Source organism: Triturus cristatus, chromosome 11, assembly GCF_964204655.1.
Source record: "Triturus cristatus chromosome 11, aTriCri1.1, whole genome shotgun sequence".
Classification (NCBI taxonomy): domain Eukaryota; kingdom Metazoa; phylum Chordata; class Amphibia; order Caudata; family Salamandridae; genus Triturus; species Triturus cristatus.
In genome coordinates, this window is record NC_140594.1 from 319133769 (window position 1) to 319147434 (window position 13666).

General features: G+C 45.5%; 1 protein-coding gene across 2 annotated transcripts in view; it reads right to left on the minus strand.

Moving 5' to 3' along the window:
- The window catches only part of KSR2 (kinase suppressor of ras 2), a 1474574-nt gene that overhangs the window by 656350 nt on the left and 804558 nt on the right, over positions 1 to 13666 (minus strand). For both annotated transcript variants that reach the window (XM_085636251.1, XM_085636250.1), the window contains one exon: positions 11221 to 11339. In XM_085636251.1, coding sequence (XP_085492377.1) covers positions 11221 to 11339 — 119 coding nt within the window. The remainder of the gene's footprint in view (positions 1 to 11220; positions 11340 to 13666) is intronic.

Below are 13666 nucleotides of genomic sequence, written 5' to 3' on the forward strand. Positions count from 1 at the left end.
CTGCCCCTGCTCCCTCCTTCCTGCCCAGGCCTCTGGGTTGGTTCAAGATGGCGTCGTCCAGGGTTCTCCTGCCACATGGTGTCTGAAAGCCCCTTCCCCTGCGCTGCCTTCTCCCTGGTGCAGCTTGGTGCCTGCCACCCGGTGACAGCTGCTGATGGATTAGCCTGTAGCTCCACCCATCTTCTCTTCTTGGAGAGCAGGCCTTCGCTCTTGGAGAAAAGGTCATTAATACCAGCCTGCCAGGGCCAGCCCCCAGCCAGGCCCTGGTTATGAGCTGACTCAGGGAAATATGACATTTCTGGATGACCCAAAAGCAGTACAAATATGACTTTGGACTCTACAGAATACTTCTTCTCACACCAGTTACAGTGGACTTTAATGCGTGTCTGGACCTTGAAGGCCTTAGGAAAGTGAAACTAGCCCATGTGCTCCCATCCTCATAGAGAGTAATGGTATAAACACTGTAAAGCACAGTGACTTTCCCTCACATGTTTCTTCCCATTGTAGAAAGCCTATTCCATGTCACCAACCAATTCTGCATAAGTCCTGCCACACCATTCACTTTGTAGCGGCTCCTGGGCTGCGCACGCCAGGAATTCCCCCCACGCAGCCCACACACGTGTGCAAACGCCTGTACACATGTGTCTGCATGTAACCAGCCCGGTGCCCCTTACTCCAGATGCTGCGCAGTGGCCTAGTCAAGCTAGGGGGACACCAGTAAAATCCACACACAGTCTCTTTCATCATGAGTTCACTGTGGGTAAGTCCCAACTTATGAGGCTCTCCCACAGTAAAAGCTCCACAAGTAGGTGCTCAAAAAGCGAAAAATATGGGTGGCTCAGAGTGTCAGAACTACCTTCTAACAATTACCATCTGATAAACCATCCATTCGACCACAAAATAAACCATCCTGGCTGTTAACTATGATGTCATTGAAAAAACATATATCTGTTGTTGTATGAAGCAGCCCCATTGATTCTACTGTTGTATTCTGGCCAAGCACAGGTATCACTGTAAAGGTGGAGTGGTAAAAGATGGAGCGGCTGGGGGCGGTGTGGCTAAGTTTTACTTCTTGTAGCATCTTCCATGTCTATACCTGTAAGGGTTTGGAAAAATAATTCCTGCCTTCTTCCCGATCCTTCCATGACCTTTCCCCAATCCTTAATGGGTACACTCCATATAATGCACTCTAATGGCTTAACTGCTGCAACTGTGTGGATTCCATGTAGCACACCTAGTTGCTTAACCAGTCAATTAATCAATCATTCATGGGTTTGTATAGTGTGGCTACTCACCCATGAGGGTCTCAAGGTGCTGAGGAGGGAGAAAAGGGGGGCTGCTGATTCGTCTGGGCACTAGGGTTCATTTGAAGAGCTAGGCCTTGAGATCCTTCCTGAATTGGGTCAGCGACGGGGATTGCCTGAGGTGGAGAGGCAGGGTATTCTTAGTCCTGGCGGTGAGATAGGAGTAGGATCTTCCTCCATTCTGGGCTTAGCAATGCCTCTAATGGTGTGGGCCTATATTTCCTGTGTAAACTACATATAATACCACCAGTTCCATAACAGTATCTCCGAAATTATAGTCCTCCGAAGTTCCTGGGTAACCTCCATATCATACTCCCTGCATCAATTCCTACATCAGCATCAGTCCTTTGTCTCTCCGGGGTGGCCTCCAATCCATATATATCACCACCCTGTGTCAAAAGGCTCCTCCAGTTGGATGGTTCTCTGTCACTCTTGGGGAGAACTCCTTTGGTGGATTAACACAGCCTGCATCAGGATCAGCCCTCCATTGCCACTCTTGACAATTGTCAGTGGACTCCATATACATCTTTGAAATCCACTGATGCACATCAGCTGTGGCTGCTATATATGATTCTGTTCCCCATTTCAGGTGGTAAGTATCTGCATTTGCAAATGCTCTGCAACACTCTGTGTCTTTGTGCAATAATATTCAATATGACATGCTTCTGCCACTCTGTCACACTTTATGCGCCTCACCCAAAATATCACGGTAAGTTAAACCACAGACCTCTTCACCCTGAAGGGTGTCTAGGAATCCCCAGGGAAATCAGTGAGCTTCACAACCTGGCTAGTGGCATGAAGAACCATATAAATGGTACAATCAGACCAAGTTCTGGGCCTCATAAAAAGGAAGAAAGTAACATATAAATATCAATCTAATACAATGCAATATAATTGCACCAGTTTGATTACTTTTGAGTTTGCACTTGGGTCAAGTTCAGACACACCGTATAGTGATTTGTTTCTGTTTATTTTGCTATGGCCGGGAGGACTGAGTTCTCTCTCAACATGGCAGACACTCATTTGAAGTAGAAAAAACACTTTTCAAGCCTGTGCCACCAGTGGGCCTATGTGATTTATCTGCTGCCAACTTGTCAACCCAATCAAATGTCAGGGTTTGCAGACAAAACGCTGGAGAAAAAATACTGTGTGGACAAAATGTTGTGTCAAGAATACTGAGGACAAAATATTCTGAAGGTGAGATTCTATAGCTAACCAAAGTTATGTTATATATAACTCCACATATATGTACCTTGACAATATATATTTATATATATATATATTCAAGGTATGTAGATATGGAGTTAAGAATGGTAAAACTATACTTACCTATTTGCCCTCGCTTTCTCAATATTTTTGCCTCCAATTTCTGTGCACACAATATTTGTGTTTCCAATATTCTGTCAGTGATCCAAAGTCAGCATATTGTGACATTTATAAAACATTGGCTTATCAAACACTGTAGGATGAAAATAAAAGACTGGCTTTGTTTCTCCAAGACAAACAAGTTACTTACCTTTCTGGTAGAGAATATATCTAGCCACAGAATCCTCACCTTTTGAATATTCCCCAGTCATCAGACTGGATCCAGTAACTTTTCAGAGGTATCTCTGTGCATCGGAAGATGGCGACTTATGACTTTGCACTGGTACCGTTATGCTATGGAAATGAAATGCGGGGCCTATTAGGTATCACTCCAGCTCGCTGATGTTAGTTGTTCGAGACTGTCCGCACCCCCAGACACAGAGGCAAATCAGTAGAGACTGTGCTGATTCATAGACTTTGGGTCTTCTGAATGGGTAGAGTCTCTCCTCTTTAGTGAGGTGAGGAGGAACAAAGAACACTAGCGGAGGGATGATTTGGCCAATGCAGAACGGCTTCACGTTTGGAAGGAAGTATGCCAGTCTCTGCAGAACCAGTTTGTCTGGGAAGAATGAAGTGTAAGGTGGTTTGACACAGAGTCTGAAGCTCACTCAAACGCCATGCTGAAGTGATGGCAATGAGAATCATGGTCTTGATAGTAAGGAGCCATAATGGACAGCTATGAAGTGTCTCGAACAGAGTGCACATCAGATAAGTCAGGACGTGATTAAGGTTCCATGGGGCATGACAAAAGAAGGTGGAAATGTGCTTCAGCCCTTTCAAAAATCATATCACAACTTGTGATTTAAACAAAGAGGGCTGAGTAGGCAACCATAAGAAGGCTGAAAGGACCGAAAGATACCCCTTAACCATGTCCAGATTAAGGTTTTCCTGGGTAAGAGACAGAACAAATAACAACACATGAGACAGTTTGGTTTGGAGGGGTCACCTTTGTGAGTGACACACCAATCCACAAACTTGTACCCATGACAAATGATTCAGTGGGGTTCACGGGATACAGTAATAATTATGGCCTAATTCACAAAGGCCTTCGCACTTGTTAGAGAATTCTCATTAAGGAGACTCCGCCCAAGTGCGGAGACTCCCCGATGACTGAGGGGCCTCCTACACGAGAGTGAGGGCCCTTTGTGAATCAGGCCCAGAGTGGGGTTCTTCAGAAATGAAAAGTTTAAGACTCACTGATCGAGGTGAGTTGATGGTGACTTCACCCAGATAGGCATAAAAGGGCATGGGAGCTCCTAGATATTGCTAAGTGGATTATTCTTGGAGTGCACTTACATTACCGCTGAACGTTGAGTCGACGATCATGTTAAAGCAGCTTGCTTTCTGTTTTATTTTACTTTGCAGCAAAGTTTCCAGCAAAAGTTGTTCCTGCAAAGCCAAAGGCAAATATGGCAGATGCACGCTGAGTTGTCTCTTGCATGCCAGGATATATGAACATTTCCCTTTTTGGGACAGTCATGGTGGTCAAGGCAGTTGAAAATGGTGCTGAATGCTCTTCTGTAGTGCGGCATAAAAGTCACTGTGAGCCAGTGGTCTCGATGTGAATGAACCACTGGGTCAAGGTTTTCTCTAGACTCAGCTAATAGAGATCCAGTGGTTCCCCCACGTTTTAAATTAGGCGGTGGAACAGTGAGTGCTTCCATTCCTGCATTTTATGGCTGTGCTCTCGCTCCCAAAACTCTAAGAAGAATTCAAGTCCTAAATGCAATATTACGAAGCTGAAGCAGTGAACCAATGTATCAACAAGCGAAACAGTTGTAGAAAACTCTCTCGAAAAGTTAGTACTCGATTATGCCTCAAAGCACTTGATAAGGAGAGTTATAGTCCTAAATCTGTGTCTTTCACAACTTTAAATGAGAATGAAGACAAACAAACATACTCTCTGTGCAATTAAAAAAGAATGTAAGGCTTCTCGCACCTAATCTAAGATAGGAGTGCATGGTTTACTAGCACCCTCTCTCCAGATGGCTTTCAGGGACGCGCGGTGACCTCCGCATAATGTGCTTTCAACACGTGCTACAGATAAGCAACAACCCAATGTCTAGCTTGTGCCAAAAATATAAGATTCATTGGCGTCCTGCGATTTCTTTGTGAAAATATTCATTCCTGCTAAGCCTTCTTTTTCTTTGAATATTTTTTCATTGTTTTATGATTTTCTATTTTTTTGTTGTGTCTTTTTCAAGAATTCATCATGCCTGGAAACCTAAGAGGCCATCTGGAACATTAATTTGAACAGATGGCTCGATCTCCGGCAAACAAACAAAAATATAAGGGGTGGGTGGAATAGGAGGGGAGGATAAACTTGTTTGATGTACACATCAGAATCCCACATCTTTTTCCACATCATTTCATGCCCCACCTGTGGGTGTGTCAATCCTTTGGATATGAAACATGTGGAGCATTGAGACAGGCCTGGAACTTGAGGTTTGCTGTACATAGACACAATATTACTATGTATTGAACAAAAATGTAAGAGGGAATAGAAACAGAAAGGTAATAATTAAAAGAAAATACAGATAATTCAATGAAAGTGGAGAGGGAAAGTAAAGAGATTTGCCTCCGTTGAAAATGGATTTGCGTTTAAAAATAACACACGGTACGGGCAAAAATACTGTAGGTGAAGACACAAAAAATATGGCTAACTGGGGTGTTAATTTTCCACTTCCCAAGATCGGTAGGACTCTAAAGGCAGCAAGCTAGTGTCCGTATAGAAGTGCAAAATTAGAAGTCTGCCACAGAACTGTGCCTAATTGCCAACGTTTGTACCTTTGGAAGAAGCAAAGCTGGCAAACTTCCTACTTTTCTTTTGCAGGCAAATTTCGGTTCCACATTTTATTCCTGCAATATCTGTTTTTAGAAGGATTTCCTCTCACGCTTTTTAATACTTTGCAAGATTTTTGATGTTCACAAATGTTACTACACAATTCTGAAAATGCAACTTTTAGAAAGTTCCCATTTTTAGTCCTAACCACTGATGTCTTCTGCCAGTGTCTTGGGTCACATGATTGTGAATGGCTCGGCTGTTGGCCTTTGTTTATTCCTCCCAGACAGTGACATAGAAAAGATTAGGTGTGGACAGCAGGTAGCTGAGACTGGGCCCAATTACCCCCTCGTATCTGACCTGCAGTTGTCACTTTGATCTTTTAAGGTCCACATTTCAATAAAATTTAGCAAAAATGTATTATTTCGGTTCTCTTAATTTGATTTATTTCATTTTGGTGTCATTTTATTGAGTAAGATTTTCTCTTTTTTTCCTAAATTGTCTTGAGATTTTTCTCTTGCTGCATTGTCACTCTATTACTATTTGTGTGCTGCATAAATGCTTTACACACTGCCTTGAAGTTTAGCCTGACTGGTATTTGCCAAGCTGCCAGAGGGTTAATCACAGAGTAATTTAGTGACTTTTGAGGTTCACCCTGACCAGGATTGTGGTTGTTTCCTGATTGAGATTTTTACCTCTCAACCAATGGCCCATTTTTTTTACAGAGATGATTTAGTATCTTGTTCAACGGGCACCATGTTTTGCATATTTGCATGGCTCATTTTTTACACCACACAATTCGAATATGCAAACTTTAAATTGGTTAAGGCCTTTAAATTGAGTTTTTTAGTGTGGGGGTACTGAATTCAATCAGAGATTTCAGCGTTCTGGTACCAAAACCGATCAATACAACTTTCTCCACGGAATCAGAAATAATCACATGAACCTTGAAATACTGGGTCCTTTTCCATCTGTGCAGACAAAAAATATAAGCAGGAGGTTTGGTGCAGATTGGTGGTAGGGTGAGGGGTCTTCCAGTCAGGGAAGGTTTAAGCATGTCAGGGGGAGCACTGTCACTCAGTCTCAAACTCATTCAGTCACCCAGCCTTTCACCTAGGGCCATCAAAACCCAAAGCTGAAGGTAGGTGTATCATAATCTGGTATCTTGTATTTGTCTGTATTGAACTTCTGCCACATTGGCTGGCTGCAGTCAGTTCACATTGTTGGGAGCCAGAGAACTCACAAATGCTGCCAATGCACCTTACACACTTTCTGTCTGTTAGAAATGGGGTTTCTGGTTGACCAGGGCATATGCCTGGGCCAGGCAGAAACCACCACTTTAATGTAGGACAAGGGAGTTACACACTGAAGATAACCCCTGCTCACCCCCTTGGTAGCTTTCCAGAGTAGTCTGGCTTATCCCAGAGGAAATGTGTAAAGCGTTTGCACTACACACTCACACAGCAGGGGCACACTAGGCACACCACAAAAGAAACTCCACACAAGGTTATATAAAAATAGCCTTTGTATTATCCATAAAAAACACATTAGAACACAATCAAATATATCACTGTGCCACAAGGCACTTGTCAGGACTTCACAGGGATTACACATAACATTTGGCCAATTGGGCCATTGTCACTCACATAGACCATAAATCGCTTTGTCATAGACACATTATAGTTAGGGTGACCATTAACTACTGGTAATATCCCACTTAGCACAACATCAGGAATAGCATTGCACATTATGCCTATACTCATCAGTGCACCTTAGTACACATTTGCCACAATACACATATCATGAGCACATCATGCCCATCTTAGGTATATGCAGATCACCATTACTGCACATCTGGGTGGCTTGGCTATGATTAAGCGTATAGGACACTTCTAAGTAGGGGCCTCCGTCATGGGCTCGCCTCAAGATGCCCTTTCCAAGAGCGAGGGCCAATGGGGTCGGCCGTGCCCCTCACAACAGCAATTCCGTTCTTTCTTCCAGAAATATCCCCATTGGCAGGGAGACCTCACTCGGTCTCCTGCAAAGATACAGCAACATCGACTGCGTCTCCCAGTTGTAGAGAGGGGCAACTGCGGCCGGAAATCAGGCACTGTCTTGGCCGATGAGGAGAATTCGCTGGGTCCCTTCTTTGTGGTCGCCGGCAGTGAGGGGAACTGCACTTGCCTACCTGCTCTCTCCGCTGCCCTGGTCCTCAGCAAAAGTGGGGCTTGCGTCAGCCAGTATCACGGCAACCCGAGGCTCCCCTGGTTCTCCTTCGTCCCCGGGAACTCTGTTCATCGCCAACACTCTGGCGCTAGGCGGGGCCAGGAGACGGTTGCTTCATGGAACAGTTCCTCTTCTGGCCGCCTCTCGGGCCTCTGCAACTTCCGGACCAGTTGCTGGGCAATGTAAATGCTCCTGCGAGCTGCCGCGCCATGAATAAGTGCAGCCCTCTGGCTCAGGGACATACGTGCTCACACCGTGCCGATCAATACCAGGCATGGGAAGGGGATGCACTCCCCCAGCGTTTGTCAGGGAGTCTTCCCTAAAGCGAAACAGCACCAGTTCCCCAGACATGCGGAGACAACCACTGGAGCTCCAAGTGCTTACCACGAGCTTGGTGCAAAAAGATAAAGCTCGCACCCGGCGCTACGTCCAAAGGTCAACACAGGGCAGAGCTGGGCACAGGCAAGCCAGCACGCAGGCCTCCCAGCAGGTAGAAGCTGGATCCCACAGCAGTTCATCCTGGCAGAGGGTTCCTCAGGTATAGTTCCCAAGTAAGCTCAAAAGACATGGGGTCACAGCCCCAATATTTATAGTGCACACAGTCTTGTTCTGCCCTGGTACAGGGCCCTGGACCCAGTTTGAACCAGTTCTGGGGGCACTTAAAAAGTACACAATACTTCCCATTGTAAGTGTAAGCCCTGGCCCCAGACACACCACAGGGGGGCGGAGCCATCATTGTGGAAAAGGGCACAAACCTATTCAGGTGCAGGTGCTACTCCTCCCACCACTCCAAATGCAGACCAGGCCTATTCAGCCTCGCGCTGACTCATTCAGACTCTCTGGTAAGCCTGGGCGAAGCACTACGCTACGCTCGCGTAGTTTGCGAAGTTCTCGCTACTTCGCACTACGCGAACTGCACGTAGCACAATGCGAACACGCGTAGCGTAGTGTTGCGTAGTGCTGCGGTAATTTTTTGCTTGCTCGCGGTCCTCAACGTCAAGTTGGCGACCGCGAGCAAGCAAAATGACATCCCGGCGAGACTTTTTCCTTGTTCGCGATCAGCAACATCAAGTTGGCGATCGCGAGCATGGAAAATAAACCTCCCGGCGAGATTCCCAACGCGAGGAGGTCAGGTTTCTCATTGCGAGGGGTCGCGTATGCTCGCGAGCGCTCGCGATGAGAAACTACGAGTTCGAGTTGAGAAAGCTGCCGCTCGAGTGAAAATCTACTCGAGCAGCAGAAAACTACAGCTCGCACTGTGCAAGATGCCATTTTCAATGATTGCACAGTGCCGGTTGCTTGTCCGCACTGTGTAATCATTGAAAACAACATCTTGCACAGTGCGAACATGTTACTACGCAGTTCGCGAAGTGCTACGCGTAGCTCGCGTAGTGCGAACTTCACTTTGCGTAGCTTCGCGAAGTGCTACTTCGCGAACTACGCCCACCCTTACTCTCTGGAGCCCTTGCACCTCCCCAGCCCCTATCACTCCAAGTCCAGACAGCCAATACACAACAGGCAGGCACAAGGACACATAGCACACAGAAATGCCCAATTCTAAAAGTGGCATTTCTAAATCAGTGATAATAAACTTGATCATGCTACCCCTCTCAGGTCGAGAATTACCACTGAAGCACATATCAGGGAATCCCCAATGCATTCTCATAAGAGGGCAGCCTCACAGCAGTGAAAAACCAAATATGCTTGTTACTACCAGAACATGCCACACAGTTAAGGCACATGTCCTACCTTTTACCTACACCGCACCCTGTCCATAGGACTAGCTAGGGCCTACCTTAAGGGTGACTGATATACAGTAAAATGGGGAGTCACAGATGAGGCAACCACTTTATATGCCACGTCACAGCGGCAGCAAACTGTGTGGCGCAGGCCCTGCAATGGCAGAGGCCTAAGACATGTTTGAAAGACTACTTTGGTGGGTGGCGCAAGCAGCGATTCAAGCCCACCAGTACCCTTTAATTTACTTTCCCTGGGTATATGAGATACCACTGTACAAGGGACTGACAGGTAAATTAAATATGTCAAACAGGTGTAGACCAATCTTACCAAATTTACCATAGAGAGCAAATGCACTTTAGCATTGATCAGCAGTGATAAAGTGCCCAGAGTCCTAAAACCACCAACAACAGGTCAGAAAACATACAGGAGGAAGGCAAAAAGTTCTGGGATGACCCTGCACAAAGGGCCAAGTCCAACACTCTCACACTAACATTTGCCATAGATCGCTATGATATCTGAGGTACAGTGCAATGCCTTACCATGTAAGTGCAATAGTGGTGACTATGGTTCTATCTTAATCTAAGAAGGATCTAAATCTTTCATTGTATATGTATGTACTTTTTATTTGAACTTTAGTTTAAGTTTGATTGCGTTTTTCATGCTTAAATGTAGCCTTGATCTTTAGGTTTGTGGTTTCTTTAACTGCATTGTTGTTTCTTTGGATTGTTACATTAAACACCTCACACATAGCTCTGATGAAAGTGTTGCTGTTCAGGATACTAAAGTCACTGTAAGGCAAGGTTAATTTCATTGAAATCTGGTTTCCTATGTACAATCATCTGTTTTAGGCATGTGTGCTCTACCATTTATCTTAGTGTAGCCACAGTATCTTTCTACCATAGTCTACCAGTGAATTTACATGTCATAATTTTAAATTCTTTATTGAAGGGTTCATTCTTTTTAACATAAAACCCCTCTGGACGGATATTTCTATTGGATGTTTGTTAAACAGCTTTATTTTACTATATCTTTCTCAACATTTACAACCTATCCCGTGAGCTCGTCTACTATACATCTTATGTAGTGGGTTGGAACAGTCAAGGTAGGGGATGTGAACTTTTGAGCATGTCTGGTCTGTGAACGCTTGTTTGCTGCTCCTATTGTGTACTTGTGGCTCAAGACAGAGTAACTTCCCGAAGATGCTACAACTTCCTCGGAGCATCTCAGAGAGTGGCCAGCAAAAGATGGTAGAATTTGGCCCTCGACAAGTGTACAAACTCAGATTTTCAAAGGTGCTGAATGACTCCTTCAAATACATAAAATATGTGGTAGCTCGAGTTAATAGTCAGGCAAGAAATAGTGAGTATGATACAGTCTAATAAATCAATGAAACAAGAGTGTACGCGTCATGAGATAATAGTTCATCGGACTGCAAGAGAAGAAGAGCGCATCAAAGGTTTACATCAGAAGGACATTAGAAAATCAAGAGAGTGTGGACTTGCTGCTCACTCTGGAGCAGTCACGATAGGCGACCTAGTACGATTTTTTGAAGTAGTTGTGGCAAAGTTTCTGTAAATATTTATTCTCCCCGACCCCGCTGCATCACGCAACAGTATGTTTTTGCAGCACATCAATGCTGGTGTACAAAATTTTATAAAGGAAGCTGTAGTTTGTTTTCCCATCACTGCTTCCTACACATCTGATCACTAAAAGATATGAGATTACAATCATGGCTGCTACACCTTTAAACCCGCTCCACCTGGATACACAACAGAGAGTGAGATGGACCCCACCAGACCTCACCTTGTTGATCTTGTTGGTCTTGGGAAGGGTCTGGCTGACATGAAGATCAGAGTATCGGGGAGGCCTTCGCAGGGGGTTGTTGATGTCGCATGGCACAGATTCTGTCCGCACTAGTCTCGCTGGAATGGACAAAGTAACAAAGTTAGGCAATAGAGTGAACAAGATGTGGGGAAAGCATCACATTGCAACATTTCATGGTTAAGCTTAGAAGTGAGTGTGCACACCCTGAGCTAACACACTCAATGGGTTGTTTGTAGGCTGTACTTGCTGTGTTGCTATATATGTCAATAATTTGAGTTTGCCCCCTCACCATGAATGTGCAATACAGTGTAGGCACCAGATATCTTATCAAGTTATTTTTAACAAGGTGCTTGCTTCCTTTTAAACATCAACTTGAAAATTAGAAGAGAAAGTGTGTATAGAGTGGTGCTTCAACGGGTATGCCACGGGGGGAAGGGGTAGACGTGTGCTCCTACAGTAATGATTTAAGAAGTCTGATTCATAAAATACGAGGAAATCCACAGTACTGGGTTCATGACCTTCAATTCTCCAAAGTAGGAGAACCAAATGTTGAAGGGTTAAATGTATTCTTTGCAAGGCAGTGTGCATGACTTTGATAAATACGATTCAGGGTGCCCAGTGTCAGCACAAATATTGGTAAAAAGAATCTAAGCACAAGCAATAAACTGAAACTAGATCTGCAGCATGGTATTATGCCAATGGGAAGGAAAGCGCATGGGCACCCTGAGAAGGTGACTTTGAGAAAGTAATAGGGGTAGAGGAAAAAACAAGTAGCAAAATCCAGTGTAAAGCAGATGTCAGAGAGGAGGAATGTTTGGCAATCAGCAGTCGTGCACGATGGAGCAAAAAAGGGTGTTTTTTGCCACAACATATTTGCAACCGAATCGGCCTTTGGGCGAAAGACAGGACGGGTTTACAAATAGATGTCCCTCCAGATGTATTGTAGAGGCAAAATGTGCCCTTGCTGGCAGAGCCATGAGATGGCCAGGACGGCTCTTGCTAAACAACGGACTCACCTGATCACACAGGAATGCAGCAGAAGATGTGCATACCACACATCCCATCACCTATGCCAAACTTGCTTGGCGCAGGGTTGGGCCGGGGCAATGCACAATGGTGGCAGAGGACATAGTGCCTACAGCCAGCTTTACAAGACATATGGACTCGGCTTCTCCCGCAAGCCGTGAGCAGTGGAGTATAGAAATGCATCTAACCTTGGGATATACATATAATTGAATGGTCATGGTCATAGGATCATGTGTAACCTGCACATGGTTAATGTGGCTGAAGAGGCAGGAGCCTGTTGAAATCCGCAGACCATGCCACTATACCCACGTGGCTCATGTAAGCCACTGCCTCCCAGTGCAGTGGATGCACACTGGCTACGCGACTATGTACAGAGGGCCAGGCAGAATCTGCAAGCACAGCATCTGCGATTGGAGACTGGTCCTCCGCCACAGCCAGCAGGTTCTGATTGCTACTTGAGACCTGGATGCTCAGTAAATATGGTTGTAGATATGGGATTAGCAATTTGCACCCCATAATTGTGCAGCCACATTTTACAAGTGATCTTCACCCATGTCTAAACAGGTAAGCTTGTAAAATACAATCAAACTGAATGAAACTGAAAACGGGAGTCTCCTATTTGAAAGGGACAAACACAGGAATTAATGCTAAGAATGTGGGCCCCGGGCAAAGGGATGCGAAACACCCTCTGTGATCAGGAAATTTGGGAGTGGGATTGGGAACAACAGAACGACGTGGGCGTCTGAGCACAACATCACTGTGTAAGGGGCATGAGGAAATCACTTTCCCAACATTGTCATTTGAGAGGGTGTTTGCTGCAGGGCCTCCCTCTCACACTGAATTGGAAACAGCCCTTCCAGTCCTCATATGTCCTACCCCCTGCTTAATAGGGAAGAAAGGTCGTGCCGGCAAAGGGCGGCCTTCACTGGGGTCCCGATGGCGGTGTTGGCGTACAGCCTCCAGAAGGTGTAGGTGGGTGGGAGGCCCAACAGGAAGTCAGTCATCCCATGAGCAGGCGGGTTAGGGGGCCATCAAAAGTGTAAACTGGGTGTGATGTTACCCTCAAAGGCGGTCAGGGAGAAACAGGAGCAATAAACAGGGGCATGCAATGCTACCACAAGGTGAACATGGATGTCCAGCTCAGGTAACAAGCAGGTGGAAGCAACTTGAAGACCAGGCCCTCGCAGAAGAATGAGTGCAAGTGAACAACTTCTGGGATCACTCCCTGGTGGGGGAGGAAACTTGAGGGTGGTTGGGAAATATTAGCATCCAGATGGGGAAGGCCGCATGAAAGCAGCACACAGAACTCACAGGCTGGAGCTGGGAGAGGGTGCAGACTGATCTACACAACCCAGGAGGGATGAGGTGGAGGAAGACGCCCTTTCATTCCCACTCAGGG